General features: G+C 37.1%; 3 protein-coding genes across 17 annotated transcripts in view; 2 read left to right on the top strand and 1 right to left on the bottom strand.

Moving 5' to 3' along the window:
- Positions 1–3,754: 3,754 nt before the first annotated feature.
- XNP (ATRX chromatin remodeler XNP) lies at positions 3,755–18,030 on the top strand. Of its 9 annotated transcripts, none has more exons than XM_067359633.1 (24): positions 3,755–3,874; positions 5,011–5,099; positions 5,562–5,616; positions 5,912–6,024; positions 6,238–6,366; positions 6,449–6,582; positions 7,133–9,775; positions 10,832–11,163; positions 11,507–11,628; positions 11,995–12,122; positions 12,198–12,401; positions 12,477–12,696; positions 12,773–13,179; positions 13,412–13,710; positions 13,799–14,093; positions 14,210–14,484; positions 14,587–14,749; positions 14,839–15,186; positions 15,263–15,566; positions 15,976–16,176; positions 16,262–16,387; positions 16,530–16,583; positions 16,660–16,848; positions 17,150–18,030. In XM_067359633.1, the coding sequence occupies exons 2-24, from the start codon at positions 5,088–5,090 to the stop codon at positions 17,231–17,233; spliced, it is 6,837 nt and encodes a 2,278-aa protein (XP_067215734.1). In that variant the 5' UTR covers positions 3,755–3,874; positions 5,011–5,087; the 3' UTR covers positions 17,234–18,030. The 9 variants fall into 9 exon arrangements, with proteins under 9 accessions (XP_067215734.1, XP_012224632.2, XP_067215735.1 ...); XM_012369209.2 differs by lacking the exon at positions 3,755–3,874 and adding an exon at positions 5,177–5,292 and having other exon boundaries at positions 4,553–5,099; positions 12,201–12,401; XM_067359634.1 differs by lacking the exons at positions 3,755–3,874; positions 5,912–6,024 and adding exons at positions 5,177–5,292; positions 5,427–5,466 and having other exon boundaries at positions 4,553–5,099.
- Ids (iduronate 2-sulfatase) lies at positions 16,998–23,124 on the bottom strand. Of its 5 annotated transcripts, none has more exons than XM_012369222.2 (9): positions 23,108–23,124; positions 20,824–21,150; positions 20,562–20,739; positions 20,234–20,364; positions 19,993–20,164; positions 19,447–19,596; positions 19,235–19,372; positions 18,625–19,169; positions 16,998–18,541 (listed from the first exon to the last, which is right to left on the bottom strand). In XM_012369222.2, exons 2-9 carry the CDS (start codon positions 21,016–21,018, stop codon positions 18,191–18,193), a joined length of 1,860 nt encoding a protein of 619 aa, XP_012224645.2. In that variant the 5' UTR covers positions 21,019–21,150; positions 23,108–23,124; the 3' UTR covers positions 16,998–18,190. The 5 variants fall into 5 exon arrangements, with proteins under 5 accessions (XP_012224645.2, XP_012224643.2, XP_012224642.2 ...); XM_012369220.2 differs by lacking the exon at positions 23,108–23,124 and adding an exon at positions 22,839–22,978; XM_012369219.2 differs by lacking the exon at positions 23,108–23,124 and adding an exon at positions 22,535–22,668.
- Positions 22,105–27,527, top strand: part of LOC105673527 (uro-adherence factor A) — a 25,349-nt gene continuing 19,926 nt past the window's right edge. Inside the window, exons 1-9 of one of the 3 annotated variants that reach the window (XM_012369217.2) lie at positions 22,105–22,242; positions 23,855–24,005; positions 24,074–24,232; positions 24,385–24,806; positions 25,255–25,732; positions 26,210–26,550; positions 26,635–26,840; positions 26,938–27,223; positions 27,304–27,440. In XM_012369217.2, the coding sequence (XP_012224640.2) occupies positions 23,883–24,005; positions 24,074–24,232; positions 24,385–24,806; positions 25,255–25,732; positions 26,210–26,550; positions 26,635–26,840; positions 26,938–27,223; positions 27,304–27,440 (2,152 nt within the window). In that variant the 5' untranslated portion in view covers positions 22,105–22,242; positions 23,855–23,882. Of the gene's footprint in view, positions 22,243–23,049; positions 23,189–23,854; positions 24,006–24,073; positions 24,233–24,384; positions 24,807–25,254; positions 25,733–26,209; positions 26,551–26,631; positions 26,841–26,937; positions 27,224–27,303; positions 27,441–27,527 lie in introns of those variants that run through there. The other 2 variants (XM_012369213.2, XM_067359656.1) reach the window with 2 other exon arrangements.

The following is a 27,527-nucleotide window of genomic DNA, read 5'->3' as shown; positions in this document are numbered from 1 at the left end:
ATTAGTCATTCTTTACCAATTTAAAACAAAACGTACAAATGTTTACAGAATTTCAACGCCACCTGCGAAGATCAAACAAGCGTTGTTCTAGCAGTAACACCAGATTTGAGATGCAAGCAGCAAACAGCATAAGGGAGGGAATATCGCACATATGTGCAAACCACGTACATGTGAACTCCGCGCTTCAGTTAGCTTAGTCCTAAATAAGACATTTTTAGGACGTCCTAAAAATGTAAAAAGGACATCTTTAAGACGTCGTTTTTTAATTTCTTTGACAATTGACATTTTAAATTTTGAATAAACAACTTTCCAAAAAATTTTAAAAGACGTTTTAATTATTTAAGTGTTTTACGAGCATCCTAACACCGTCATAAGCTCAGAAGCGAAAATAAGCATGTAGAAAGGTTATCCGTTGCAACGCCAGTTTCTCGGCTCCATTTTAGCCGGGATTTTCTGAAATTGTTAACAGGAGTACATGATGATATAGGATCCTATAATGGCATTTTGAGCCGAAGTTTGCCGAAGCGCAAAGCTCACAGATACATACGTGGCCTGTGCATGTATAAGGTATTCTCTTTCCTTCATGCTGCTTACTGTTTGCGTTTGAAATCTGGCGTTACCGTATCCCAGTGATGCGATGTTTCGGATGTTTCCTACCGGGCTCCCGGCTTCAGAACTTCACACAAGCGAAAAGCGCGTCATGTGCTGCGCAGAACGCTTTGCGCAGCACATGTACGCGCTTCTCGCTTGTATAAGCAGTGCTGTCAGTCGGGCCGAGTTGTTCTTCCGCCGGCTAGGTCGCGCATGCGCCTGCGATGATAAATACAGTTATGTGTTAAGGCCATCACACACAAAATGACATAACTGCATATGCATAGCATAAGACCGTCTTGACCAATGAGCATCTAGCGTCTATCAATATGGCGCCTTTATGCTAGATGCTTATTGGTCAAGACGGTCTTATGCTATTTATATGCAGTTTTGTCATTTTGTGTGTGATAGCCTTTAGGGCCTATTCAGACAAACTTGCTTAGTCGCTTAAAGATATGCATAAAGAAATTGATTGGTCCTTAAGCAAATGCATAAGGAAATGGACCAATCAATTTTCTTATGCATATGTTTATGCAATATGCATGTTTGTGTGGATAGGCCCTTAGACTGGCAGGACAGATAAGTTGTAGCATGGGAAGATTCTGTAAGAGGCTAGTCACTAGAGTGTTGTGTTCCCGGCCAATCTGAAGCGTGAATGTCAGCCTTGAGTCGTCATTGGCTACTTGGGTTTCCCCAGACCAATCCGGTGGGTTCCCGCCGACGGCAATAATTCTGTGTTTTCATTGGCTCACGTGATCGAGCTAAGGTGATGTGGTTGGGCTCAAGATCTATAGAGAGAAGGTTACCTCAGGCAAACCGGTTGCGGGCGAGGGACGATGAAGTAAGGGGGGAGCTAGAAACAGCTTGTCGGCGAGGGGCAACGAAGGAAGGGGAGAGCATGATGATCTCATCGACTAACAGTAGCTGTCTCTCTCGCACGCTTTAGTGTTTTCTCTCTCGCTCCTTTAATATAGAAATGCTTTGAGTTTTTATCGAAAAAATACTTTTATTTTGTAAAATATTGATAGCACTGGAAATTGCGTAATAAAAATTGAAAAGTAAATTAGAAAGGCGCTATAAATTACATATATTGCAAATTATAGCGCTAGATATTTAACGTTTATAATGTTAAATATCGCTGCAACAGATGCATTTGTGATACAAATTGCTTTGTACTCGTATTTAGACTGTAATATCAATGAAAATAAAATATAATTTGGGGATATACACAAAAAACATCATTTGTAAAGTAGTAAAATAAAAGAAAAAATAGTACATATTTAAAAATTATTTTTAAAATAATATTTACTGTTTATATGCATTATTTACAAAAGAAATACTATAAAGAAATTTATTTTTTATATTTAATTGTAAAAACCTCAAAAATTGTCAAGAAATTGTAACTGAAATTCAAATGTAAGTACAATTCTAGGATAATATAAAAAGCATCATACACAAATTTATTATGATACAAACTTAAATAATGAAATTGTAATATATATTTCAACATTGCAAATGTGAATATTTATATGATAAAATTTACAAAGTGTTAACAATTTTCAAATATTTGCTAATAAAATATTATTGAAATGTTTCTGTTGAAATCTTAAAATAATTCTTTAAAACAAATATGATGGGGTATATATTAGGGATCATTAAATATGCGGCAACATTGTGATTATAAAATTTTATAAGTATCTATAATAAAAATTAAGTATAATAAACATAATAAGTATATAAGTAAAATAATAAAATTTTTATAAGTATCTATAATAATAAAAATACATATATGTTGTATTAATCTGTTAATATAAAAAAATTATTAATTAATTTAACGCAAATAAATTTTTTTATATTAACAGATTAATACAACATATATGTATTTTTATTATTATAGATACTTATAAAAATTTTATTATTATACTTGTATACTTATTATGTTTATTATACTTAATTTTTATTATAGATACTTATAAAATTTTATAATCACAATGTTGCCGCATATTTAATGATCCCTAATATATACCCCATCATATTTGTTTTAAAGAATTATTTTAAGATTTCAACAGAAACATTTCAATAATATTTTATTAGCAAATATTTAAAAATTGTTAACACTTTGTAAATTTTATCATATAAATATTCACATTTGCAATATTGAAACATATATTACAATTTCATTATTTAAGTTTGTATCATAATAAATTTGTGTATAATGCTTTTTATATTATCCTAGAATTGTACTTACATTTATGAATTTCAGTTACAATTTCTTGACAATTTTTGAGGTTTTCACAATTAAATATAAAAAATAAATTTCTTTATAGTATTTATAGTATTTCTTTTGTAAATAATGCATATAAACAGTAAATATTATTTTAAAAATAATTTTTAAATATGTACTATTTTTTCTTTTATTTTACTACTTTACAAATGATGTTTTTTGTGTATATCCCCAAATTATATTTTATTTTCATTGATATTACAGTCTAAATACGAGTACAAAGCAATTTGTATCACAAATGCATCTGTTGCAGCGATATTTAACATTATAAACGTTAAATATCTAGCGCTATAATTTGCAATATATGTAATTTATAGCGCTTTTCTAATTTACTTTTCAATTTTTATTACGCAATTTCCAGTGCTATCAATATTTTACAAAATAAAAGTATTTTTTCGATAAAAACTCAAAGCATTTCTATATTAAAGGAGCGAGAGAGAAAACACTAAAGCGTGCGAGAGAGACAGCTACTATTAGCCGATGAGATCATCATTGCCCCTCTTGCCGCTCACCCCGCTTAGCATGTGCCCCTCTTGCCGCGCGTCCCTCTTTGCGCGTGAGGTAACCTTCTCTCTATAGATCTTGAGTTGGGCTGCATGAGCGTCACTTCGGACAAGGGAGTCTGAGTCGAACCGTCCAAGCGCTAACATGTGTTGCGTCATTTAATGTATTTTACGGTGTATAATACCGAGTAATAAATTCTTTTCATCCTGACATCAATCTAAATTTACTATACACCTTACGGTTCATTTTACCCCAGGCTCACGCCTTACAATTCAAATAAGCTTAATATTTTAATTTTTTTATTTGTTATTTTAATATTTTACTTTTCTTTAACTTATCCTCAAATGTCTTCATTATTCAATATATGTATATGCTTACTAGGATCCGCGCGCTCATAACACGTTATTGTGCACGGCCTGGTTTGTAGAGGGGATTGAAGGGGCAACCCGGCTCAACTGGCAGTACTGTGTGTGAAGCTCTGAAGCCGGAATCCTGGTAGGAAACATCGCATTACTGCTGTATCCCAACTGTTTCGCGTGACATTAGACATTAGCTTTTGTTCTTCGTTAAGGCCATTGCACGTAAAAAAGTTTTAGTCGTAACCTTAGAGCATATACTAATGGAGGGAGCATCACCTATGCTTATACATTGCGGGCTGGCGAGCTAACAAGTGAGACAAAGAAAGAGAAGTTAGGTTATTACGCTCTCTTTTTCTTTTAATTCGTGATTGGTCTGTCAGGTCTTACTCCTGTTCGATGATGGCAGTAGCGAAATATGAATATACGATCCCTGCCCGTGCGACGTCATTTTTAGTGATCATTAGTGATCGTACAAAGAAATCTTACAAAATGTTAGCCTTTTGTTTGATTCCCACGTTAATTAATTAACATAATATATTACATTAATTTATATAATTAAATAATTTAAATACCTCATCATTGAAGTCCCTGCAATATTTTCCTATACCTACGCATGTGTGAGGCTCCAAAAATACTTCTTACGCTTCTGAGTGTGACAGAAGAAACATTATAACCAACCTAACCAACTATTCCCCTCTCTGTCTTACTTGCTTGCATCACCATCCGGCACAGCTCGCTCCCTTCATTAGTATATGCTCTAATGTCATAAGGGGTAAGCAAATCGACCAATCACAGTGAGCAGTAGTGCGAGTCACTTGCATTACTCACTGTGATTGGTCGATTTATTTTCACCTATGGTTAAAACGACTAAAACTTTTTTACGTGCAATGGCCTTATAGAATTTACTTGTTATTACTGAGGTGGATCTGCAAATAGTGCATATAAATCACAGTTAGTCAATTCTCATTTTCCCGCCATTCCGAGAAAAATTCAGACCTATCGATCGATGAGAAATATGGATCCGCACTGCGTTGTTATCGCGTCGCGACAACGTAGTTCAGCATTGCTCGTCTGAGTGTTTGATTTGTAATTCAACATAGATTGGCAGAAAGAATTGAACGTAGTGGCGGTGTGCACACCGTTCGCTGTGCATACGATCAAATATAAGTACATATTTATATCCTCGGGAATTATTGTGCGTGTCGGTGTTATAAAAGGTATAGAAGAATCGTGAGAAGTAAACTAGAACAAGGCCATTTTATGTTGTCCTAGAATCAACTATTTTTTTGGTTCGCTAATACGTTGAAGCACGTTAGCGTTGAACTTCAGTTGCTGCTCGCCCTGTGGTCATGTCATTAAAGGTAATATATCATAAAGTATTATATATATTATTAAAATATTAATTAATATTATCTGTTAAATATGCATGTTATTACAGATTTTTCATCAACCTCAATGAAATTTAGTTCAATTTTGTTATAACTTAAATAAGTGTAATGCAAAGTTTGGTAATCCTAGGACTACAAATCCATGAAATTCAGCAAAAATTTCAAGGCATTTACCTAACAATTTCTTTCTTTAAACCTTTGTATTTTAGCAAGCAGAAATCATTTTAACCTTATAGTTGTACTCTACGATATTTTTTCTGGAAATAGATTTGTCGAAAAATGTGCATTTCTGTGTTTCAGAGTTATATATGAAAATATTTGCAATATTTATTGAATTAATGTATGTATTAATGTAACAAGGATATGTTTGATAATACTTGAATTAATTTTGTTGTAGTATCTACTGTTTATGTTTACATTTCGTTGGTTTTTCAGAGAGAAGTTAAGGCAACTTCACAGGAACTCTTGTATCGTGGCAAATGTTTTCATGGTAAGTTAATCATGTGATATAATTAGAATTGAAATTAAAGTATATAATTTCAGTAGTACAAACAATGATTAATATTTCTGTATTTATATTTATTAAGTAAAAGAAGCATTTGTATGTGTTGTTCTTTTAGAATAATTTTATGTAAAACAAATATATTACTTAAATACTGCAAGTGTGCTTCTTGCACAAATGCATTGAAATGTATTATTTTTATTTGTATTAGAATTTGTGGCAATATTTTTATGTAGCAAGATTTCTATATTTTATTAATACAGATTATATATTTTCTATTCAGATATCAGAGTTGTTAAAGACAGACAAATAGTCTGTACTTCTTGCGGTAATGAATTGAATATCGAATCAAATAAAATCTTTTCACATCCATTTCTGGGAATATTACAATGTGAAGTAAGATATTACATATTTGTAGATGCTACCATTTGTATATTATATAAAATTAATTATACTTTATACGTAAAGCTTAAATATGAAGCAAAAGTTTGAATGAATTATTTTCTATTAATTGTATGTTTATTAATCAGATTGTAATAAATATTGTATCTTTATTCATTGCTTACTAATTATGTACTTATAATAAATATTGTATTTTTATTTTGTCAGGTATGTTGGAATCGCATTAACAAAGTAGAAGAGGAATCAGACAATGATGATAATTATTGTTATATATGTGGTGACAACAAAAAATTATATGATTGTAGTAACAAAAATTGTTCCGCAGCATTCTGTAAGGTAATATATTCAGCATGATTTTTAATCAAAGTTCAAATATAAAGGTTTTTGTGATTATATGTTAACCATTTTTTATTTCTAGAAATGTATAAAAAGGAATGCAAGTCTATCATTACTGAATGCAGAAAAGGAAAATTGGAAATGTTTCATGTGTGATTCTAAACCATTTTGGGAGTTGAGAGCTGTATGTGCTGCTGTAATGGATTCTCTTTCTAAGTAAGTATGATTAAATATATAAACATTGCTTGTAAAATTTAAAATCACTGTTATACTTTTATTTGGCACATTATACATTTATTGAGCTTATGATGATGTATGGAATACTATAGCATACTAGTATATATTACTTGCTGATAGTCACTATATCTATTAGCAAGTTAATATTAAAAGCTTGCACAATTAATAGAATTGTAGCGACTTAATAATGCAGAGGTCAAATTTTGCATGATTTAATATTTAATATAGTATATTACAATATCTAGTAAACTGTATAGCATGCATTATTTTATAATTTTTAATTGATACTGTTAGTCTGTTCTGTTATAATTTAACAGAACAAACTTAAGACAATTATATAAGAACAAGATGTGAGAAATAGAAGAGCAAAATAAGATCTATCACATTTTTAGCTACATTTCTGGCTGACAGATACTAAAAGTTCCAAAAATGAACGAGTTAAAGAAGAACAAGAGAAATGCATGTGTACAATACTTTCGTATGAAGGAAAAGAAGATAAATGGCATATAGAATGGATCTTCTGTTTCAGAAAGAATAACAGAAGAAGCAGCAGGAAGATTGACAGACGTATGTTTCCATCTGAGAAGGAACGATTAAAAAAACAGGGAAGAATACAAAAGATTTTAAGTAGTATATGCGATGACTCGGGCAATGATTTGCCGGAAGAACAGATTGTGAGATCGACACGAAGAGTCAAGTCTGCAGTGTATTTGACAGATTCGTCTAGTGAAAGTTCATCTACTCCATGTTCGAATAGGTCCACTTTACGTAAACAAAGACAAAACAGAGCAGATCAGAAGGCGAAAGCTTCTGATAGATGGAATTCCAAAAGTTCTTCAAGACAGAAAGTTTTGAGATCAAACGTAAGAGAGAAAGACGCATCACATGGAAAGGAAAAGTTTGATTCGGATAATGATTCTATCGATACATTGTCGAATAAATCAGCGACCAAGACTGATAAAAAACTAAAAAGCAAAAGAAACAGTCACAACTATACTGATTCTTCTGACAATGAATCTGAAAATGTGGATAATAAGAGTCGAAGCAAAAAACGATCTAGAAAAGTTGGTATGTTGTGCAGTAGTAGTGAGGAAAGTATAAAATATAAAAAACAGAAGTCGACTAGACGTATCACTGTTATTCAAAAGGAGAATTCAGATGCCAATTCGAGTGAAGAATTCCAAAAGGAGAAACTTCAGAAGGTGAATGGCAATAAATTTTTGGCCAGACCGTTGGTAGATTTAAAAATGGATTATACACATACACCCTCTCCGAAAATATTAGCAAGTAGAATGAAAGAGAGCGAATTAAATATCGATAACATTAAGGAAACGCTGAAGGAATGTAAAGAGATATGCTCAAATTTTCAAATGTATATACAGTTTCTGGAACAACGGTACGGCAGAAAGGATGCGGATCAACTTTTAATAAAGTCCACGGAAAAAATAGAAAAATTGTCAACAATGTTACAAACGAAAAATCAGAAATTAACCACGTTTTATGAATCATGGTCTAAATCTAAAAATAGAACAAAAGCTGTCGCGAAAAAATCGCAGGAAATAGTAAGCGATGCTGATGAAGAAACGTCGGAGGAAGAAACCTATGTACGTAAAGAACGCTCAATCAGCAAAGATCAGCATTCCGCCACCAGAAAAGAACAAGTAGAGAAGGACGTATCGGAGTGCGACAGTGACGAGATATTTTCAGCAGACGAAATGAGATCGGCGAAAAAAGAGGGAAAAGATAGTCAAAATAGCGCCAAGACTGATGCAAATCAAACATTAATGGATAACTCGAAGGATAGTGATGCAAATGATTCGCGTGATGCAACCGCTTCTCCTGTATTAGGTACTGCGAAAGAAAAAAAGACGAATGAAGAACGATCGATCAAGAAGCAATTATTTTCGAAGTCTGTTAATACAAGTGACAATGAGGTACAATCGACAGATAACAATTCGCGGAATGATGAGCAGGCGGATGCGAACATCGATACTTCTGTCAACGAAACCGAGATTGAAGATTCTCCTTTTCGGGACGGTAGCAAAAAGAAAACGTCGGATGATAATTCTAGGGAAAACATAATTAATGAGTCCACGGATATGTTTGATGCATCTTCCGATACTTCCAAGAATGGGATAGAGGATCAAACGAAAGAACAAGAAATACATGAAAAAGCGAAGTCTGATATGACAAGATCTTTGTCGAAAGTTGATTCTTCAAAAAAATCCAAAACTTTGTCTTGTCAGGAGACTGAAGTTTCGAGTAAAAGACTTAAAATATCACTTTCATCCCATAATAGCGAAAACGAAAAGGATTCGCCGAGTCGAGATGATCAAGACAAAGTAGAATCCGCATCTGCGAATGATGAAAAGGAAGGAAGGAAGGAAGAAAACATTCATGATGCGGAAGGACCAATCGTAAATGATACACCTAAGAAGGCAAAGTCCACCGCAGCGGACTCGAGCGATACCGAAGCAGTGGCGAAGAAAACATTACCGGAATCCGATTTCAGCGAAACGCATTCCACAACATTCTCCAACGAAGACGTAAACGCGGACAATATCGGAAAGAAAAGAGCAAAAAGTGATGATTCTGACAGCAATACTAGTACGGTAATCTTACCGATTAATCGGAAGATGAAGGGTTCGGCGAAGAATAGTTTTACTAAAGCTGAAACTCAGATACTCGGAAGAGAAAACAGCGGTCAACCGGATAACGATATCGTTTCTTCGAGCAAAGAAAATGCCAAGAAAAAGCAAGCTGTTTTGGAACAATCGAGTTCAGACATTGATATTTTATCGTCGTCGGAATCGGAAGACGGAAAGAATGAATCGCGTCTCTGCATCGAAAATCTGAAAGCAAAACAGGCACTATTGGCATCGTCCTCTGAAGAAAACTCCGATTCTGAGCCAGAGGCAGATACAGCTCGCGTCGCACAAAACACAAAGCGTTCTAAGCGTAATCACGAGCCTGAGGATGACGGAGATTTGTCAACGCCTTTGAAGAAAAAAAAGAAACTTCAGCTAAACAAAAATTCTTACTACAGGAACGACGAAAAATTAAGAATGTCGTGCAAGGTGCACTTGATGCCATTGAACGAAAAGCTTCTCAGTCGTCATTCATATGCGTTACGAAAGTCACGAGAATATCTGGAACAAAAGGCGTTTAAAAGGTATCGAGAATATTTTTTAAAATCATTATCTGTTGTCTTGCCTCGTTCGAAGTAATTTAACTGTTATTTTATTTGAATTTTCAGTATAATACAGTATAATGCATTTATTTAAGGATCTAAGGTATATAGTAATGTTCAACTTTTTCTATAATCCACTGTGTGGAGGATTTATTGTTCGTTGTCGTTAATTCTAATATTTTGGATATTTTTTGTATTATTTATACATACAAAGATATTGATAAAAAGAATTTTGCACTTTAAAGATCTAACAAAATTCTTCCGAATTATTTCATAAACGTGTTGATTCGAGCGTTTGATATTAGCGTTACATTATTAGTTCCTACATTACACAGCATACACAAGATATTTCTGTGATGATTTTGTTATGTTTACGAAGTAATGCAATGAGATTCGACATTTTTCACTTAGCTTGTTTGATAATGAGACCCATAGAAAAAAGTATATACATTTTAGAAATTAACTGATTAACTAAAGTAAAAAAAACTCACATGTTTAATTATATCTGATCACATGAACAAATAGCGGATGTAGAATAAAAGTATATTTGCTATACTATTTCTTCAAAATTTCAAATTTCTTCAAATTTCAACTAACGGTGCATTCTTTTGCAAAAACGAAGGATATAACGAAGGAAAGATTTTCATTCAAAGTTGAATTGCGTAAATAAAGAATTTAATTGCATAATTGTTTCTAAATACAATTTGTATTTTAAATGATGTTTGTATATCGATTCACGTAATACTTCTCCATATTGACAATTCTTCGGTTCAAGTAAGTGGAAAAATGTTTGTGTTGCATTACCTTGTATATTTGCAGTCATGAGTAAATGTAAAATAATTGAAAAAAGAATATGAATAATATTTAGTTCTGGCGATACACTGATTTTTATGCGTTACTGTTGTATGCTTTACACTTTATATCTTGCATATTTATGGTGAAGGATATTAATTTTTTTACAAAATAAATTTTTCACAAGACATTTATCGTATTAATTGGTCATTGTCCAAAGTACCTTATATCCATTGTCCTTTTCAGTCTTGTTAATCTGGATAATATCGAAAAGAGACGCAACAGAAAGGAAAAAGAATCCAATACAGATGACGATGATGATGCGTTATCAAATAAACGGAAAAATTCGAGTAAACGCAAGGAAAAGCAAGCCGAAGAGACTTTGATGGATCATTTGAAAAGAATAGAGAATGATGATGCCTTGGCAATCAAAGTGGAAAGAGCGGATCTTAGTTCCGACGAATCAGTTCATCTTGAGAAAATAAAAGAAATAGGTGCGCCTGTATCTAATGAGACTCTGATATCAGAGGCAAATAGAATTGCGAAAGAGAATCTATTAAATTCTTCTGATTCAGATGGTAAGATCAATTTATTATTAGTGGGAAAGAAATTGTTATGCATTAAAGAATGTTCTCAAATGTAGTGTTTGAAGCGCGTGGCACAACTTCTTTCACGACTACATTTTTTAGCACATCCGAAATCGTTTTAAAAAAAAATAGAGTTTTCCTTTTTCATAAATTTCCAACTTTTGAAATTTAGCAAAAATCTTTGGCAAAACTCAATCAAATAAGATTTCTACAGTAACATTTATTTAAAATTGAATAAAGACTAAGATAATTCATTAGTAACAATATTATATACAATTATTTTGTGAGTTTATTTTGGTTTATTTATTCCGAATGTTGTATTATTTAAATTTAGAAAAAGAAGTGGAATTACTCGATGATAGCGATGATGGTACGCATAAAGACGATGAAAATAAAAACACAGAAGATAAAACGAAACGGAAGAAGACTGAAAAACAGGAAGAAAAGAAGGATGATGTAAGGCATAATAATTTATAAAATTAACTTATAATTCAATAAAAAGTGTAAACAAATAGAATATAAGAAGAAAAAGACTAATAAAATTATAAAACGACAGGAGCAAAAGGAGCCAAAACAATCAAACAACGATGTTCATTTTAATGTTTTTATAACTCAATACAAGTTTATTCGCACTGATATCAAGCGTTTTGGCTCCTTTTGTTTTATAATTTTATTATTTGCCGAGTCTTATCATTTTTAAAAAGACTAATTTTATTATAGTCTTTAGAGTGTAAAGTTGTATTCTTAATTCTATTGTTTTTTTTATATTGATATATGAAATGAGCGTTAAAAGAAATATTGATTTTCTCTCAAATGTTTTAGGACAAGAAAGACAAAACTAGCAAAAATTGGAGGAAAGATAAGATATTGACAATGAAATTCTCTGACACTGAATCCGAAGCCGAAAAGCAAAAATGGAATAAGAAACAAAAAGAAGTGGAACAGAATAAGTAAGCTTGTTCACTTGCTAGCCAATTAATTTTATTTTAGAAACGACAAACAATTTTGCTTGAAATCTTTTGCAGCAGCGATTCCGACGAAGATGACAAAGAACAAGAGATATCTAAGAAGAAGAGAAAGAAGAAAAAGACCAAGCGGAGAATCTTGGATTCCGATTCGGACATCAAACTGACGGACTGTAGTTCCGAAGATTCAGATAACACATCCGAAGATTCAGATGATAAACAGAAACGCAAACGTGGCGGTAATAATTCGTCGGAGGAAGAGAAGTAAATATATACATCATACTTATCCATTTTTTAATTTTAGAAACTTGTGCTAATAATATTTGGCATAACTTGCAGACCGAAACCAAAGCGGAAACGAATTAAGAAAATGGCATCCGACAGCGACAGTAGTGATTGTAAAATCGAGGTGAATAATTCGCAAGGATCTACGCCCGGTAAAAGTGGTCGAAAAAACATCCGAAAAGTTTGGAAAGACAAGCAAGTAGCGGAGGATACTAAATTGGCTGCCAAGGAAGAGGAGGAAAGGCTTAAACGTATCGCTGAACGTCAAGCGCTGGTATATCTTGTGACTGCGTTACAAATTTTCCCCCTGATTAATGCATATATTACACAGCTATTTTTTTTTGTCACAGTATAATGATATGTATGAGATGAGACTCGCTGGAGAGGAGAAAGTGGATAAGCTGGTCCTGGACTTTGATACGGAAACGAAGAAAGAGCTCGTAAGCGTGCACGAGGGGTTGGTGAAACGTCTGAAACCGCATCAAGCTCAAGGCATAAAATTCATGTGGGACGCCTGCTACGAGTCTCTCGAGAGAGCGAAGACCACGTCTGGATCCGGATGTATAATCGCCCATTGTATGGGTCTGGGTAAGACGTTGCAAGTGATCGCTCTGACGTACACCCTCCTCACTCAGGAGGAGCTGGGCGTTAAAACAGTATTGATAGTTTGCCCCTTGAGCACGGTGCTTAACTGGCGAAATGAGTACAACTCGTGGCTGAAGGATTTGGACGATATCGAAGTGTACGAGCTGACGAAGTGAGTTTATTCTAATATACTGTTGTGTCCGCAGCTTTTTTAAGCTTGATTTCTTTTGCTATTTGTTATGTTAAAATAATGAGAAATAGTGATGCAGTATTTAAAATTAAGGCGAGTATATGCGAGTTTTAAGTATACATCTTTTTGTCTGTAATTTTGACCGGAAAAGTGCCGTACAATTTGCGATCTGAGTTTCAACGATAAATATGCAAACAAATAATAATATTTCCAGGTTCAAAAAGAATTTCGAGAGAAAATACCAGTTGCAAAGATGGCAGAAAACCGGTGGCGTGATGATCCTCGGTTACGAAATGTTCCGCAATCTCACCAGGCCGAATAAGAACATTCGAAAGGGAATGAGGGAAGCGATAGAACAATATTTAGTGGATCCAGGCGCGGATCTTGTTGTCTGCGATGAAGGTCACTTATTGAAAAACGAGGAGTCCGCGATAAGTAAGTGCATGAGAAGAGTGAAGACTTTGAGACGCATAGTGCTGACTGGGACACCGCTGCAAAATAATTTAATAGAATGTAAGTAACTTGTTCAGAAGAACAATTGGTCGATTGTACATTTTTATAAAAGCGAGTGTTTACACAGCCGCTCGATTTGAATTTGCAGATCACTGCATGGTACAGTTTGTGAAGCCCAATCTGTTGGGCACGAAGAAAGAGTTTTTGAACAGATTTGTGAATCCGATACAGAACGGTCAGTTCGACGATTCCACTACTTACGATGTCAAAATAATGAAAAAGCGTGCGCATGTGTTGCACAAGATGTTGGAGGGCAGCGTACAGAGGTTCGATTACTCTGTGCTCACACCATTTTTACCGCCCAAGCAGGAGTATGTGATTTTCGTTCAACTGACGGACATACAAATTAAAATGTACGAGTATTACTTAGCCAATCTCGCGAGGTACGTAAATTCGAGATGACATACATATTTATCGTGTCCTTCTTCTCGATTAAGTGACACTTGACGATCACCTTCTAATCAAACTAATTACATTGCTATATGCTTTTTCACTGTAGAAACCGTAAACAGAACTCTGGTGGAGGAGGAACTCTTTTCGCGGATTACCAGGCATTGCAACGGATCTGGACGCATCCCATGGTTTTGCGTTGGAACGCAGCGAAAATAGAGAAGGCTAATGAGAAAAAACTCACGAGCGATTCGGAAGGTTCCTTGAGAGATTTTATTGATGACGACACGTCTGATGCAGGTGACAGCAGCAATTCAAATAGCGACAGTGATGTTCAGGCTATCGATGAAGTTCCCAAGCGTAAAACGAGGAACAATCCTGGCGGTAAGTTTTCGCAATGAATGATGTTTCGTGCAGTTTGTTCTTAAAGAATAAATTGATAAAACATTGATGAAAAAAAAATTGAAATGTTGCCTTAATTTCCAGAAGACGAGCCAGAGGAGGAGGTTAGAGAGGAGGCTCCGATTTCAGAAGCGGAATGGTGGACACAGTTTGTGCAACCGGAGCATTTCGAGGACCTCCGGGTATCCGCTAAATTGTCGCTCGTCTTCGAAATTGTAAAGGAATGCGAACAGATCGGTGATAAACTGTGCGTATTTAGCAATTAACAATTATTGTGCGGTAAGAACGATTGCGTAATGTCTGTTTATTGTTATTGTTGCATTTATCACTCCACAGGCTCATATTTTCGCAATCTCTATATTCCCTCACTCTAATCGAGGAGTTTCTCAGACGAATAGATGATCAGACTCAGAAGGACACATCGTTGAAGACACTGAACAGTCATACCGGAAGCTGGTCTTTGGGCCTCGATTACTTCCGACTGGACGGTCAGACGTCGGCCGAAAATCGGAGTATTTGGTGTAAAATTTTCAACAAGCCCACCAATACGAGGGCTAGGTTGTTTCTTATATCCACACGCGCTGGAGGATTGGGCATAAATCTGACCGCGGCGAACAGAGTGATTATATTCGATGCCAGTTGGAATCCCTCGCATGATGTACAGAGCATATTTCGAGTATACAGGTACTTTTTTCGATTATCCGATTTTATCGTTACTTCAAGTCGTTCGTTTCTGATTTATTAATATGATTGTTATCAGATTCGGCCAAAAGAAGCCGTGTTACGTGTATCGATTCCTCGCGGCGGGCACGATGGAAGAGAAGATCTACAATCGTCAAGTCACAAAGCTCTCGCTCTCGTGCCGGGTCGTGGACGAGCAGCAAATCGATCGACATTTCAGTACTTACGAGCTAAGCGAATTGTATATGTTGGAGCCATACAAGAGTGGCGAGGACAAGCCTACGCTGAATTTGCCTAAAGACAGATTGTTGGCGGACATACTTTTAAGATACAAGGATGTCGTGGAAAATTATCACGAACACGATTCTCTCTTGAAAAACCAGGTGAGAAATTAAATAAGCGAACAGATTTGTTGATTTTAAATAAATTAATTAAGTTTGATTTTGTTATTAATTAAATTAATTAAATAACAAAATCAAAAATAATAAAAATGATTTTTAAAGCTATAAATTAAAAGGAAAACTATCAAGAGCTACAAGCGTGATTATTTGCTCAACTTAAATAATATTTCATTCAACAATTTCAATTAAATATTTTTTTGCATGTTACGACTGAAAAGAATCCAATGTAAGGCTGAAACATTCGGTTCAAATTGTTATCGAATAAAATGTAATTTAAATTGCGTACAGATAATGGTGCTTGTGACTCTGAAAAATTTTAAGGCAAGAAATATTATTTCGTTAGAAAATCTTTATCTTCGTATTTTATGTGTAATAAATTGACGTTTAACAGGCCGAAGAGGAATTAGATGAAGAGGAACGTAAACAGGCTTGGTTGGAATATGAAGAGGAGAAGAAGGGAAAACCGCCTATAAACTCGTTTAATTCGGCTCATCAGAACTTCCTTCTACAGCAGTATATGATGAACGCCGGCATGATGCAGCAAGGAATTCAGTCCGAGTATGAAACCATCCATGAATTGTGCCGTGAACAAGTAAGTAAAGATATAAGTAATGTGTACAATCAACTGTAAGATATTACTCAAGCAAGTTATTTATGATTGGGGGTATTTTTTGTAGTATCCTAATGCAACACCGGAGCAATTAAAGTTGATGACAAATCGTGCCGTAATAGACACGTACAATTATTGGGAGAAACAAGCTGCGCTTAAGCAACCTATGAGAAATCCAATGAATATGCAGCAGGTAATAGTTTATCTGCTTATTAATATTAATAATTTAATAAGTTGTTTCATTGTTAGTTTTCTTCAATGTATTTTCATTAGTTTAAATATATTTTTTTATATGGAATGCATAATTTTTATAACACAATATTCTTTTAACAAAGAACTATCAACAAAAACAGATGATGCCACATACAGCGGGCAACATCAATGCACATGTAAGTATAATTGTGGTCTATCTGTACATTGAATTGTGCACTTTTTCAAAATATTTATCATTTTCGTGTTTTGCAGCAACAAATATCACAACTGAATCAACTGCTTGCATCGGGAGGTTATGTAAACGTTAATAAAACGTACGAACGTGCGAACGTACAGCCGAATGTAGCACAGAGGCCAGACCTAGTGACGAATCCGTTTACATATCCAAAAGTTTCAACGGCTAACAATTATGTAGGCAAGGAAACGATCGATATAATTGAGGTATAATATTATACATTATTCTACTGCTTTATCGTATAGCAGAAAGTCGAATAATCTTATACACACTTTATAATTTGCTAATTTATTATTATAACTGCAATTGGATCAGTCGTCGTATTTTTGTGATCTTTTATTAAATATGTATAGCGTTTATTTTTCAAACATTTTTATTAGATATCTTTGCAATAAAGTCATGATTTTTTTTACATGAGCTGAATGATAAATTTTAATTAACATTGATAATACAAATTCCTTTCTTCGCACAATTTATTGATTATAATTACGCTATTTGTATTGACAGATACCCACTACAAGTAACGCGAGTACATCAAACGCACAAGTATCAGTACAATCAACTGATAAGAGTAAAGATAAAGAAGAGTAGGTTTCCTATATAACTAATTTATTATAGAGAGGAACGGTATTATCACTAAGTGAAATATAAATCCATAAGCTATAAGCTGAAGTCACATCACGTATAATTACACTACGTACATTTTGAGCTGATTTCTCGTATAATATAAAAGATAGTTATAGCATTATATTTTTAAGATCAATATATAGTTAATTAATTTTGTATGCATTATACGAATTGCAAAATTTGCATCTTTTATTGTACAGGCAATGTAAAAGTGATATGTATCTAGGTATACCATATACAGGATGTTCCAAACTGAACGTATCTCTCGTTATATAAAGTCGTTTCAATAATAATACAGAAATTATATCAATATCGAAGAGGTAATGTTTGAGGATATTTTCAATGCGCAACAAGTTTGGATATGCTTGTTGTTAAAAATCTAATTGATAAACAGATGTAAACACTTTTCCTTCAAGAAATATTATATGAACTCGACGTTCTAGTATTAAAATTTTCATCTGCAAAGGCTCTCAGGAATCTGCTATTAATAATACGTTTCGTTTAGAAGACCCTGTATATCACTATTTAAAATCTTGGTAGGAAGTCTTTGTACTAGAGTAAGACACATTTCGAAGAAGCCCATATGTACTGCAGAATTTGTTAATTTTGGTTGCAATTAATTAGAATCATTAATTACAATCATCATTTTTTAAAGGTATTTTTTGTTAAATATGTTTATATTTTAAATATTACACATATCTTTGTAAGAAATACCTTATAAATTTACGATTTTTTTAAATAAACGAACTATAATTGATTAATTCTGTAATTAATTAGTGCTGATATATAATACGAACTTAATTCCTTTAATTCATAATTTATAAATTATTTGTTACATGCATCTCTTATATCTGTCTAAATATCTATAACACAGCGATGCAATGCTAAATGCGTTATTTAGTTTGATGTTATATGAAAATATTAGTGTTGAGATTTTGAAGATCTTGGAAGAGCATTTCTCCATCCTTTTCTTAACAATGATCTAAGATATTTTTTCGTGCTTAGCATTTTCGGCGAAGCCACTATGTTGAAATCTTCCGCTCTGTCAGTTCTGTGATCGTACAGTTCCTCTGCGATAATGATATCCCAATCTGGTTTGCACGTCTCGTGCGCGAACGGTATCCACGCGGTGTATCGATAATCGCTGGTCTTCAAAGTGTAACCCATTATATTTATGTCTTTCAAACGAGGCTTATCGCTGTTGGGATGTAACGTAGGTTGAATTCCCGGTCTCGGGTATTGGCTGAACGCCGCCTCCTTCCAAGATGTATTCTGAATTTTTGTATGAAGATAAGAATGCGGTATTTTTATTTTGTATAAAAACATAATTGTGCCGAATAAGAAATACATCTTACCTGACACCTTAGCGTACTTTTTATAAGCGGTAAAAGCGTGATACCCTCGCTGCAAGGATTCGACGCTTCCTTTCGATATGCGGAAATATTTCTCGAGCGTTGATCATTAGTTTGGCACACCGGTATGGGAACACCTGCCAGATCTGCGATCGTCGGAAATATATCGACGAGTTCCACGACAGCGTTTGTCGCTCGACAATTTTTAGAATTCACTGCGCCGCTCTCCGCGCATTTGTTGCATTTCTGTTGAATGCCCGGGAAAGTCTTTTCACCTTTGATTATGTATTCCGTATTTTTGTACGTTTTCCAAGCGCCGATCTTTCTGACGTATTTCAACATCATGTATTTCGAGTCGGTTTTATTCCCAAATCCACCACCGCTCCTCACTGCTGCGTTATATTTCGCGCGATCTGCAGATTTTGCATATTCGCTGTAATTATCAATGCTAAATGTGACTGCTGGAATCGATATTATCAGAGGTACATGCACAGCAACGTCAAAGTTGCTATATTTAGACCAAGTGGCGTGTTCCCCGAGTGCCCAGCCTGTAACGTTCACACAATGTTAAGTTACAGAATACTATTATTTTGTATGTGTTAATCAAACGTACCGTGATCAGATGTTAATATTACGATAGTATTCTCTCGAATCATTGAAACGTGCAGCTGATGTATGAGCTTGCCGATCATATTGTCGATGTAAGACACGGCCGCGTAGTACGATTGGACAATTAGCTTACCAAATTTCTCTAAAAATGCAATAATCGATGAGAAATAAAGATGTAGTGATGCACATTTAAATATGGAACAAATGTATCCGTACCTGGTATTCTTTCCCACGGAAACTTCAGTTTCAACTTCGCCACGTCTCTTCTCCATCGAAGATCGGTCCAGGGATTATAAGCAACATTATTCACGTCGTCTGGCCACAGATACGGCTCAGGCATCTTGAATTTTTGTATCGGATGGTACTCTGCGTTTACAAGCATTACATTATGCACAATTTTAACATCTTACAACGATTGTAAAGTATTATTACAAATTGTTATATTTTCATTGCGAAGAAATTAATTTTTCAATTGTTTTCAATTGTTTGATTACCAAAAAGCGACTTTATTGCAATTTATAAAATTATCAATGCGCGTGATGCGCGCTGTGCTTTTTTATATCTTTATATGAGATTTAGCGTTGCCATTCAGCATTATATTTCTATATTGAAAGATAAGCAACTGATTAACAGTTTAGGTATTTGAGTTCTGTGCTACGATTGATCACAATGTCGTTAGTAATTTTTAAACAAGATTTAGTATTTGGATTTCTTGTGGTAATCAAACGATTAGTGTTATAATTAGTAAAAGTTACAGTGTACTTAGATAGCGTTGAGGATACTTGAGCGGTACATGAGGTTTTTGAAAGCCGACAGCCAGGAAGAAAGGATTCGAATCTCTTCTATGCTTGCGTATGAATTTCCTCGCTTCTCGCAACGTCTCGATGTCGGGCAATGTTTTGTTTGGCATGGCCGAGACGTATACCGGACATATCTGTAAAATATTATATACAGAGATGTTTTCTATATGTAGAATATTTAGAAATATCTTGTAGCACATTACGAGATTGGTTGCCGCTTCTGACTGCGAAGTTGTCTTGCAGACAGGAGCATTTTTGTACCGATTTGTATATGGATGAAAAGGCTTCTCAGTCCAGGAATAAGGACTGTCGTCGGATCCATTCGAACTTATACCTGTAACAGACGCAAGTGTGTCTCAAAAATCGCGAATGTATCACTTTAATGATTGTTTCGGAGTTGATTTTTCTTCGGCGAAAGTGTCGAAGACAAAGAATCTGTTATTAAAAGGATATTTGTGAATTTTGCAACAACGATTGTGTTCTCGCCTTAAAAATCATAGAAAAATGGAACTGTGCAAGTTTTCGTTCTACCTGGATGGAATACCTTCCCTATGGACATCGTGGTGTATCCATTGTTCTTCAAGTGTTCCGGTAATGTGGTGTAATTACCAACTGTATCACGCCAGTAATTATAGAAATCGTAAAGTCGAAGAGTGTCTGGTCTTCTGCTCGTCAGGAAGGAGTTCCTGCTGGGCGCGCATAAGGCTTGCTACAACAACATCACTTCCTTTACGCGCTGAGCAAAAAGTAAAGTGTTGAAATTGAAGTGAATTGTGCAGGGAAAGATAAAGACCTGTGCGAATGCTTCGTTGAAGATAATGCTGTCCTTAGCCAAGCCATCTATATTCGGCGTGTACGCATTTGCGTCACCGTAACATCTCAGAGTGGTCCTTAGATCATCGACAATAATCAGTAAGAAATTAGGACGTGCGACGGTGTTGTGTATCAGCACAATTACGATTAAATTAAAGCAGGTCACGGTGAACATCGTGAGACCGGCTTAATGTATGCGGCTTAGGAAAAAAAATTGCGTTCAGTGTTGCGCTAGAAAGGCGTTCTCCTTTTCCTCATATGCAGCATCTACTGGAAGTGTTTACTCTTCGCATCTTGCAGCTTGTTTCTGTAATTATTTTAGTTTCTACATGATAGTTTCTATAATGTGAATGTTCCTACAATTCTTTTTCTAACAATCGAATAATTCTATAATTGTAGAAAATGTCTTTGACGCACACTCAAGTTTCTCGAACTTCAACTTTGTGGTTTTTTGTTATTGTAAAAATATGCAAACAATTATAAAATATTAATACAGAAAGTATATTTGACGTGCAACGCAAATCAATCAAAATTTTATAACGATAAGAAGGAATATGTACATGTATGTATGTGCACATTTTTCATTATTATTATTATGAAAATGTGTGCATTTCACTATTGACAAGACATAATCCTATTACATTTTGAAAATTTAGCAACGATTGAAGATAGATTCTTGTTAGCAACAGCAATGAAATTCTTAAAAAAATACTCGAGCTCACTTGCGCAAAATGAATTGTGCAAATTTGAATGGCAGCAAAGAACGTTCGCATTTTGTTTCCGATCGCGGGACCGATCTCTCTCTCTCTCTCTCTCGCCGTTCTCTCCCCCCTCCCACGTCCCTGCATCACCGCGTCGCTGAATCAGCTGATTATTGTTTTCGTTCTTCCGACACCAAAGCAGCCCGTGGCGGCGCGCGATATGTTGGCGCGCACTAACGCGTAACCAGCGGCGAATCCGCGTCCGCAAATTTCGCCCGTTCCGCGAGAAACATCGAGGGAGAGAGAGAGAGAGAGAGAGACAAGGAGAGAGAAAAAGATTGCGTGTGTGTACACGCCGAGGGCAGGCAGATCGCGCGCGCGCGCGCGCGTATGTGTATGCCCGTCATTCGCGTCTACCACATTAAGAAGAACGGAGTGAAGTGCGCTGCTTGCTTCGTGCGAGAACGCGTCGTGTGCGCGTTTTTCCTCCCGGAAGGAGGAGAGAAATAAGAAGAAGAAGAAGTGATCCGTGTGCGGAGATCCGTCGCGGTCGCGCACGGTGCTTGTGACATCATTGCCCAGTCAGTGTCGTCCGTCCTTTCGTCAGCCAGTCGCGCGCTCGTAGAATGACGCAGTAGGTGGATAGCAGCGCGCGCGCGGAGCGCGATGAGAAGGCACGGTGTTTCGCGGTGAAAAGTGTAAGTTATAACAACGACAAACAGTTACGTTCCCGTCCTCTTTTCTATCGATCACGGACAAAGTTCCGCGAGCGCGATCTCGGAGCTCGCGGTCCCCCGACGCTCCGATAATAACGAGCGGATCGCGAGCGATAAGCGCCGAAGGTTTCCTTTGTTTCTCCGTGATACTCTCCCGTTCTGCTTCATAACGTATTATCATACAATAATGACGACAACGACGACGATTCCGCGCGTTCTCATCGCTTTTTTTAACGCGGTTGCGTAAACGCTGCGCGTCGTAAACCGCGCGTACATCGTTTAGCCCGTTTCGCTCGTCCGTTTTCTAATTCCGTGGTGTTGAGGCCTTTTGTTTATGGAAACGACACAATGACGCGCCCTGCCGCGCCATTCGGTGCCCATCCCGCCTTCCTTCCTTCCTTCTTTCCTTCATTCCCGTTCGTGACTTTCTTCGTCGATTGTCCCTGAGCGCGCATTCCGCGCACAGCTGTGTGCTTGCGTTGTGCAACACGCATATCTCTCCCTCTCTTTCTCTCTCTCCGGGCTGGCAAAATAGACTCCCCCTCTTCACCCACTTTCCCGGTCCCCTCTCCCCGTACCCATCCGTTCTGTTCCCACCGCCAACCGTTTTGCCGTCAACACGCACCACACCGCCACCGACTCGAGTGACTCTCTAGCCAATGTACTTTCCCACTTTTCGTGTGCACTGAATAATGCACCGCGCGACAACGACAACGACAACGACAACAACGACGACGACGACGACGACGACGACACTTCGTGGGGTATTTGGAGCCTCGTCGACGACGACGATCCTATCGGCGAGTGTCGAATGTTGCGACGAGTAGTAGTGATGCTCGCGACTCACGAGATCCAAACGGTGCACCTCCGACGTGGGTTCTTTGTCCTCCGCGCGAGGATTATGTGAACGACAACAACTGTAATTCGTGTTGGTATTTATATTTTATCACGGTTTAAAGGGTGCTTCATTTTTATCGTCTTCCCTGCGCGCGCGCGCAGCCAGTTTGTTTTGTCGTCGTTTCCGGAGTTCGACCTTCGTTCGCTCGCTCGTCGGCTCACAGAGACGCGTTTATATCTCTCGCCAAGGGTACGCGAGTGTTAGTTTTCCTTTGTCTACAGTGCGTTTTTTATGCGCTTCGTCGATATCGACGTCAATATCGCACGACTTCGCGATGTTCCCTAAATCCGCTCGGCAGATTCTGTGACAGTTGTTTATTCGTGCACTTTGGATATAATTAATAACAATGAGAACAACTGAATATTCCAATGCAATCGCTTTTCATGTTTTCAATTTTTGCATACTACATTTTTCAAAGTGCAGTGAAGTATAAAATACAGTTTACCCATTTTAGGAATTAAATTTGAATTATTTGGGACTTGTAAATAATACATTTTTTGTTTATGAAATCAATGATTATAATTTTTTCGAAACTCTTTAGATATATAAAAAGCTCTTTTATAAGTATTTTTAAATATTTACCATTTTTTTAAACAAAAAAGATTGCATTCAATTGACAAACACTATCTTCTTGTTCAATTTATCTAATTGTGTTTAAGACTTGTTTAATGACGCGAGATTGTCTTTTCTTTACAGGTAGATAAAATTAATTTGGGTATAAAAAATGTCTGCGGAATCACCGAGGCGAGGTGTGCATAAAGGAGCTCAAATTGTCTCACCTCAACCTATAGTGGATCGATCTATCATCGATAGCGTCGCCGGAATTATCAATGACATAGTACCACAGGTATATACATATTAATTGAGAGACTGTCTGGTGTATATATTATAGTCTAAATATTTAATTATCCACAGGGATACGCCGGGGTATCCAACTCCGATAATAGGGAAACCATATCATGGGCGCGATTTGAGTATGCGGATATAAACGATCCCGCTTTGTATCCCGACTACAATGAGGGTTCCAGTACACCACCGTTGTTATTGGTGCTAGGATACGCAGTTGGTGTTCAGGTGAACGATTCACGTTGATTACAAATTTATATTGCGACTTCTTTCAGCATTTTGCATGTTTAATCGCTATCTTGCAGCGTCAAGTTGATGTTTTTAGCACGATATATTGTTATTGAGAAATTCTCATCTCTAATACGGTTCGCAAATCGCAGGTGTGGCTAATAGCGGCGACAGGAGAGGCGACGGAAGTCCTGTCATGGCGCCAAGGCGTGGTACGCACCCTTCGAATTCTGCCAAATCCAAAGACTGACGACGAGCACGTCGACGAATTCGAAGCGAAACGGCCGATGGTAGCGATCTGCTCCGAGCTGGATTCGACTCTTCCGGGACCAAAATTCTGCGACGTTAACTTCATCTCGCTGAAGACCGGCGAACCGGTGCACAGTGTGGCGTTCAAGAATCCCGTCTGCGACGTGCTGGCGAACAGGCGGTCCGTGGTTGTAACGTTATTAGAAAAAATTGCGGTCTTTGATGCCAGAACGTTGCAAAATAATATAACAATCACTACCTGCTACGCCAGCCCTGGCCCGAATCCAAACCCCGTTGCTTTGGGTACACGATGGCTCGCTTACAGGTAAAGAATGTCATACGCTTTGTCTTTTTTTCTTGTTATTGCTAATTACATTAATGTCTTTTGCATTGACATTTAGATTACTAAACCATTTTGACTTAATGAGTAATGATAACATGCAAAAATTAGTGATTCTCGATGGCAAATGTCGGCACGGCACGTCTATAATTTACGATAAATCTGCACGAGTGTGTATTTCTCAGGAATACAGCGATAGGAGATTGCATTAGACTGTGTATCAAATTTGATACACACGGATTGCGATCGAAATCGTCAGTGATACACATAATAGTCTAAATGTTAATGCCCGCAATTAGTAATGCGACACAAGAATGTATGCGGCGATAATGGGTGCGAGTTCCAAGTTGTTGCAAGCATTGACATTTAAAACAGTGAATACAAGTGCGTTTCGTTCAATCCCGGGATAATGCCTTTTTCTGATTGTTTGCAGCGAGAAGAAATTAATACCCGTGAGAAGAAGCAGCGGCGGTTGCGAAGGGGAGGGCGTTCAGAGTTACACGGCGACAGTTTTATACGCCGCAAAGTCTCTCGGCAAAGGTCTCCGCGGGCTAGGAGAGACGGTAGCTTCGAGCCTGACCGGAAATTCGGTGTCGCCGATGGTTGCCAATAACACGGGCAATGACGTAACGCAACCGGGCGTCGTTACAATATTAGATCTTCAGGTCGCGAGGGACGAGAAGGAGTTGGACGACGCGAACGCGGAGGCTGTGATCGCACACTTTACCGCTCATAGCGACGCGATCGTCGCGATGACTTTCGACCTGACCGGTGCGCTGCTAATGACAGCGGACAAAAGGGGACACGACTTTCACGTATTCAAGATCCAACCGCATCCCGGCGGACCAACACTGGCAGCGGTGCATCACCTATACATCTTACATCGTGGCGATACCACCGCGAAAGTGCAGGTACGCATTTTTACTTTGCATTTGTTTTAATTATGCAATATGACTTGCAACTCGCGACTTTAATGATTTTTAATGACCACTTGATCGATTTTTTTTTCAGTGAAGATAACGAGGAAGGTTGTCACTTATCGCAATTTTTCATTTTTCAATCTTTTGCATTATATAGTTTTGTAACTAGGATGCAAATTAAAATTTTATTTTTTTATTCAAGTATTAATATTTTTATTAATATAATAATTATTATTAATATGATGCGACAGCGACAGAAAGAATTAAAAGAACAAACTGACCTTTATCAGAATTTTTTCTTTTGAATTTTCCGAGTGAAACTTTTTAATAAACTTTTTTTGGTTTATCAAGAGTGATGTTTGAGAAAAACTGCTCTAAAAATACTTTCAAAAGATGCAATAATTTTTTAATGATGAAAACGACACTCTTGTAATTTGTACAAAAATATTTATCGTGTGTTCGTTGCAGGATATGGTGTTCTCGAGCGATACTCGCTGGGCGGCGGTTTCAACTGTAAGAGGCACCACGCACGTTTTTCCCGTTGCTCCTTACGGCGGTCCCGTTGGCGTCAGGACGCATTCTACGCCTCATGTCGTCAACAGGCTGTCGAGATTTCATAGGAGCGCGGGTTTAACGGATGACAGTACCCGGTCGCACTCACCCGTGTCCCACGCGGAGCTTCCGCTGTCCGTGTATCCATACTCGAATCCGAGACTTCCACCATATCCTCATCCGACGATACTGCATCCTCTTTCACAGATTCGGCAGCCGTCATCTTTGAATCAGGTCAACAGCTCGTCGCAGCCGAGGTAACTACCGCTTTCGTATAAAACTCGCGTCGCGAAAACAATGAGCTGTAATGTGATGAAACGACACCGTATGTTTCGCAGCAGACCGCAACAAAGGCAGCGGTTGCACTCTGACGATAACGGCACGTTACCGTTAAAGATCTGCGCGTGCTTCGCTCCGCCGAGGGCCTGGATGTACGCACAGAGGGAATCCAGTAGCAAGGTTGTTAAAAGGGCGGTTGATTCCTTGTTCATCATGGCGTGTCACGGAAACATGATACAGTACGATCTGGAACCGAAAGCAGCTGCCGGTAATTTCGCGAATAAAACGCACCTTTTTGCATTCAATTATTTATTATTTCAATTTCCCTTTATATACGTAACACTCGCTTGTATTGATGTCATCAGGAGTGCCAAAGGAAAAGGTCTGCGACGACACGATGATCGAATTGGAAGTAGAAGCGAAGGGCCAGTGGCCGCTCTGCAGGTCGCCCAATTCTACGGAACTCGCTCCGCCGTTGCCGCTGTCCAATCCGTTGCTCAATGTTTCGTTTGCACCGAAGAACAACCAGGAACTCGATACAGCCGAGGATCGTTGGCTGAGTCAAGTGGAGATCGTGACTCACGCTGGACCGCATAGGCGATTATGGATGGGGCCGCAATTTGTTTTCAAGACCTACAACGCGCCCAGCGGGTTGGTTTTCTTCAATTTTTGTCAATCGCAATCGTGACTTTCACCGTGCGAGAAATTAATGAAAAATCCATCATTACTAGTGTCGCTGTTAACCTGGTAGAAGCGGAGGCAGTCGAGATCGGCGTCACTGGATCGCGTCCGGCGAGATCGAAGCCCGTTAACATGCCGCATGCAGCGTCCAGACCCTTGATGCCAGTCGTCATCGACGGATCAGGAAGTGAGTGCACAGTAGAATGTCGCGAATTACAGAAGAACAAAATCTATTAAATATAATTATTATATCACTAATCAATTATGTTTGTTA

This window comes from Linepithema humile, chromosome 7, assembly GCF_040581485.1.
Source record: "Linepithema humile isolate Giens D197 chromosome 7, Lhum_UNIL_v1.0, whole genome shotgun sequence".
In the NCBI taxonomy this organism is placed as follows: Eukaryota; Metazoa; Arthropoda; class Insecta; order Hymenoptera; family Formicidae; genus Linepithema; species Linepithema humile.
Note: the sequence above shows the minus strand (reverse complement) of the source record. Positions and strands in the feature narration are given on the sequence as shown.

Excerpts from the sequence above, each read along its gene's own strand:
- XNP (XM_012369207.2), top strand. The coding sequence starts at position 5,269 with ATGAAATTCAGCAAAAATTTCAAG. Across the intron at positions 12,697-12,772 it reads TCGCTGAACGTCAAGCGCTG|TATAATGATATGTATGAGAT; the intron begins GTATATCTTGTG and ends TTTTTGTCACAG. Across the intron at positions 16,177-16,261 it reads ATGAATTGTGCCGTGAACAA|TATCCTAATGCAACACCGGA; the intron begins GTAAGTAAAGAT and ends TATTTTTTGTAG.
- Ids (XM_012369222.2), bottom strand. The coding sequence starts at position 21,018 with ATGTTCACCGTGACCTGCTTTAATTTAATCGTAATTGTGCTGATACAC. Across the intron at positions 20,165-20,233 it reads CAGAAGCGGCAACCAATCTC|ATATGTCCGGTATACGTCTC; the intron begins GTAATGTGCTAC and ends AATATTTTACAG. Across the intron at positions 19,597-19,992 it reads GTATCCTCAACGCTATCTAA|AGTACCATCCGATACAAAAA; the intron begins GTACACTGTAAC and ends TTGTAAACGCAG.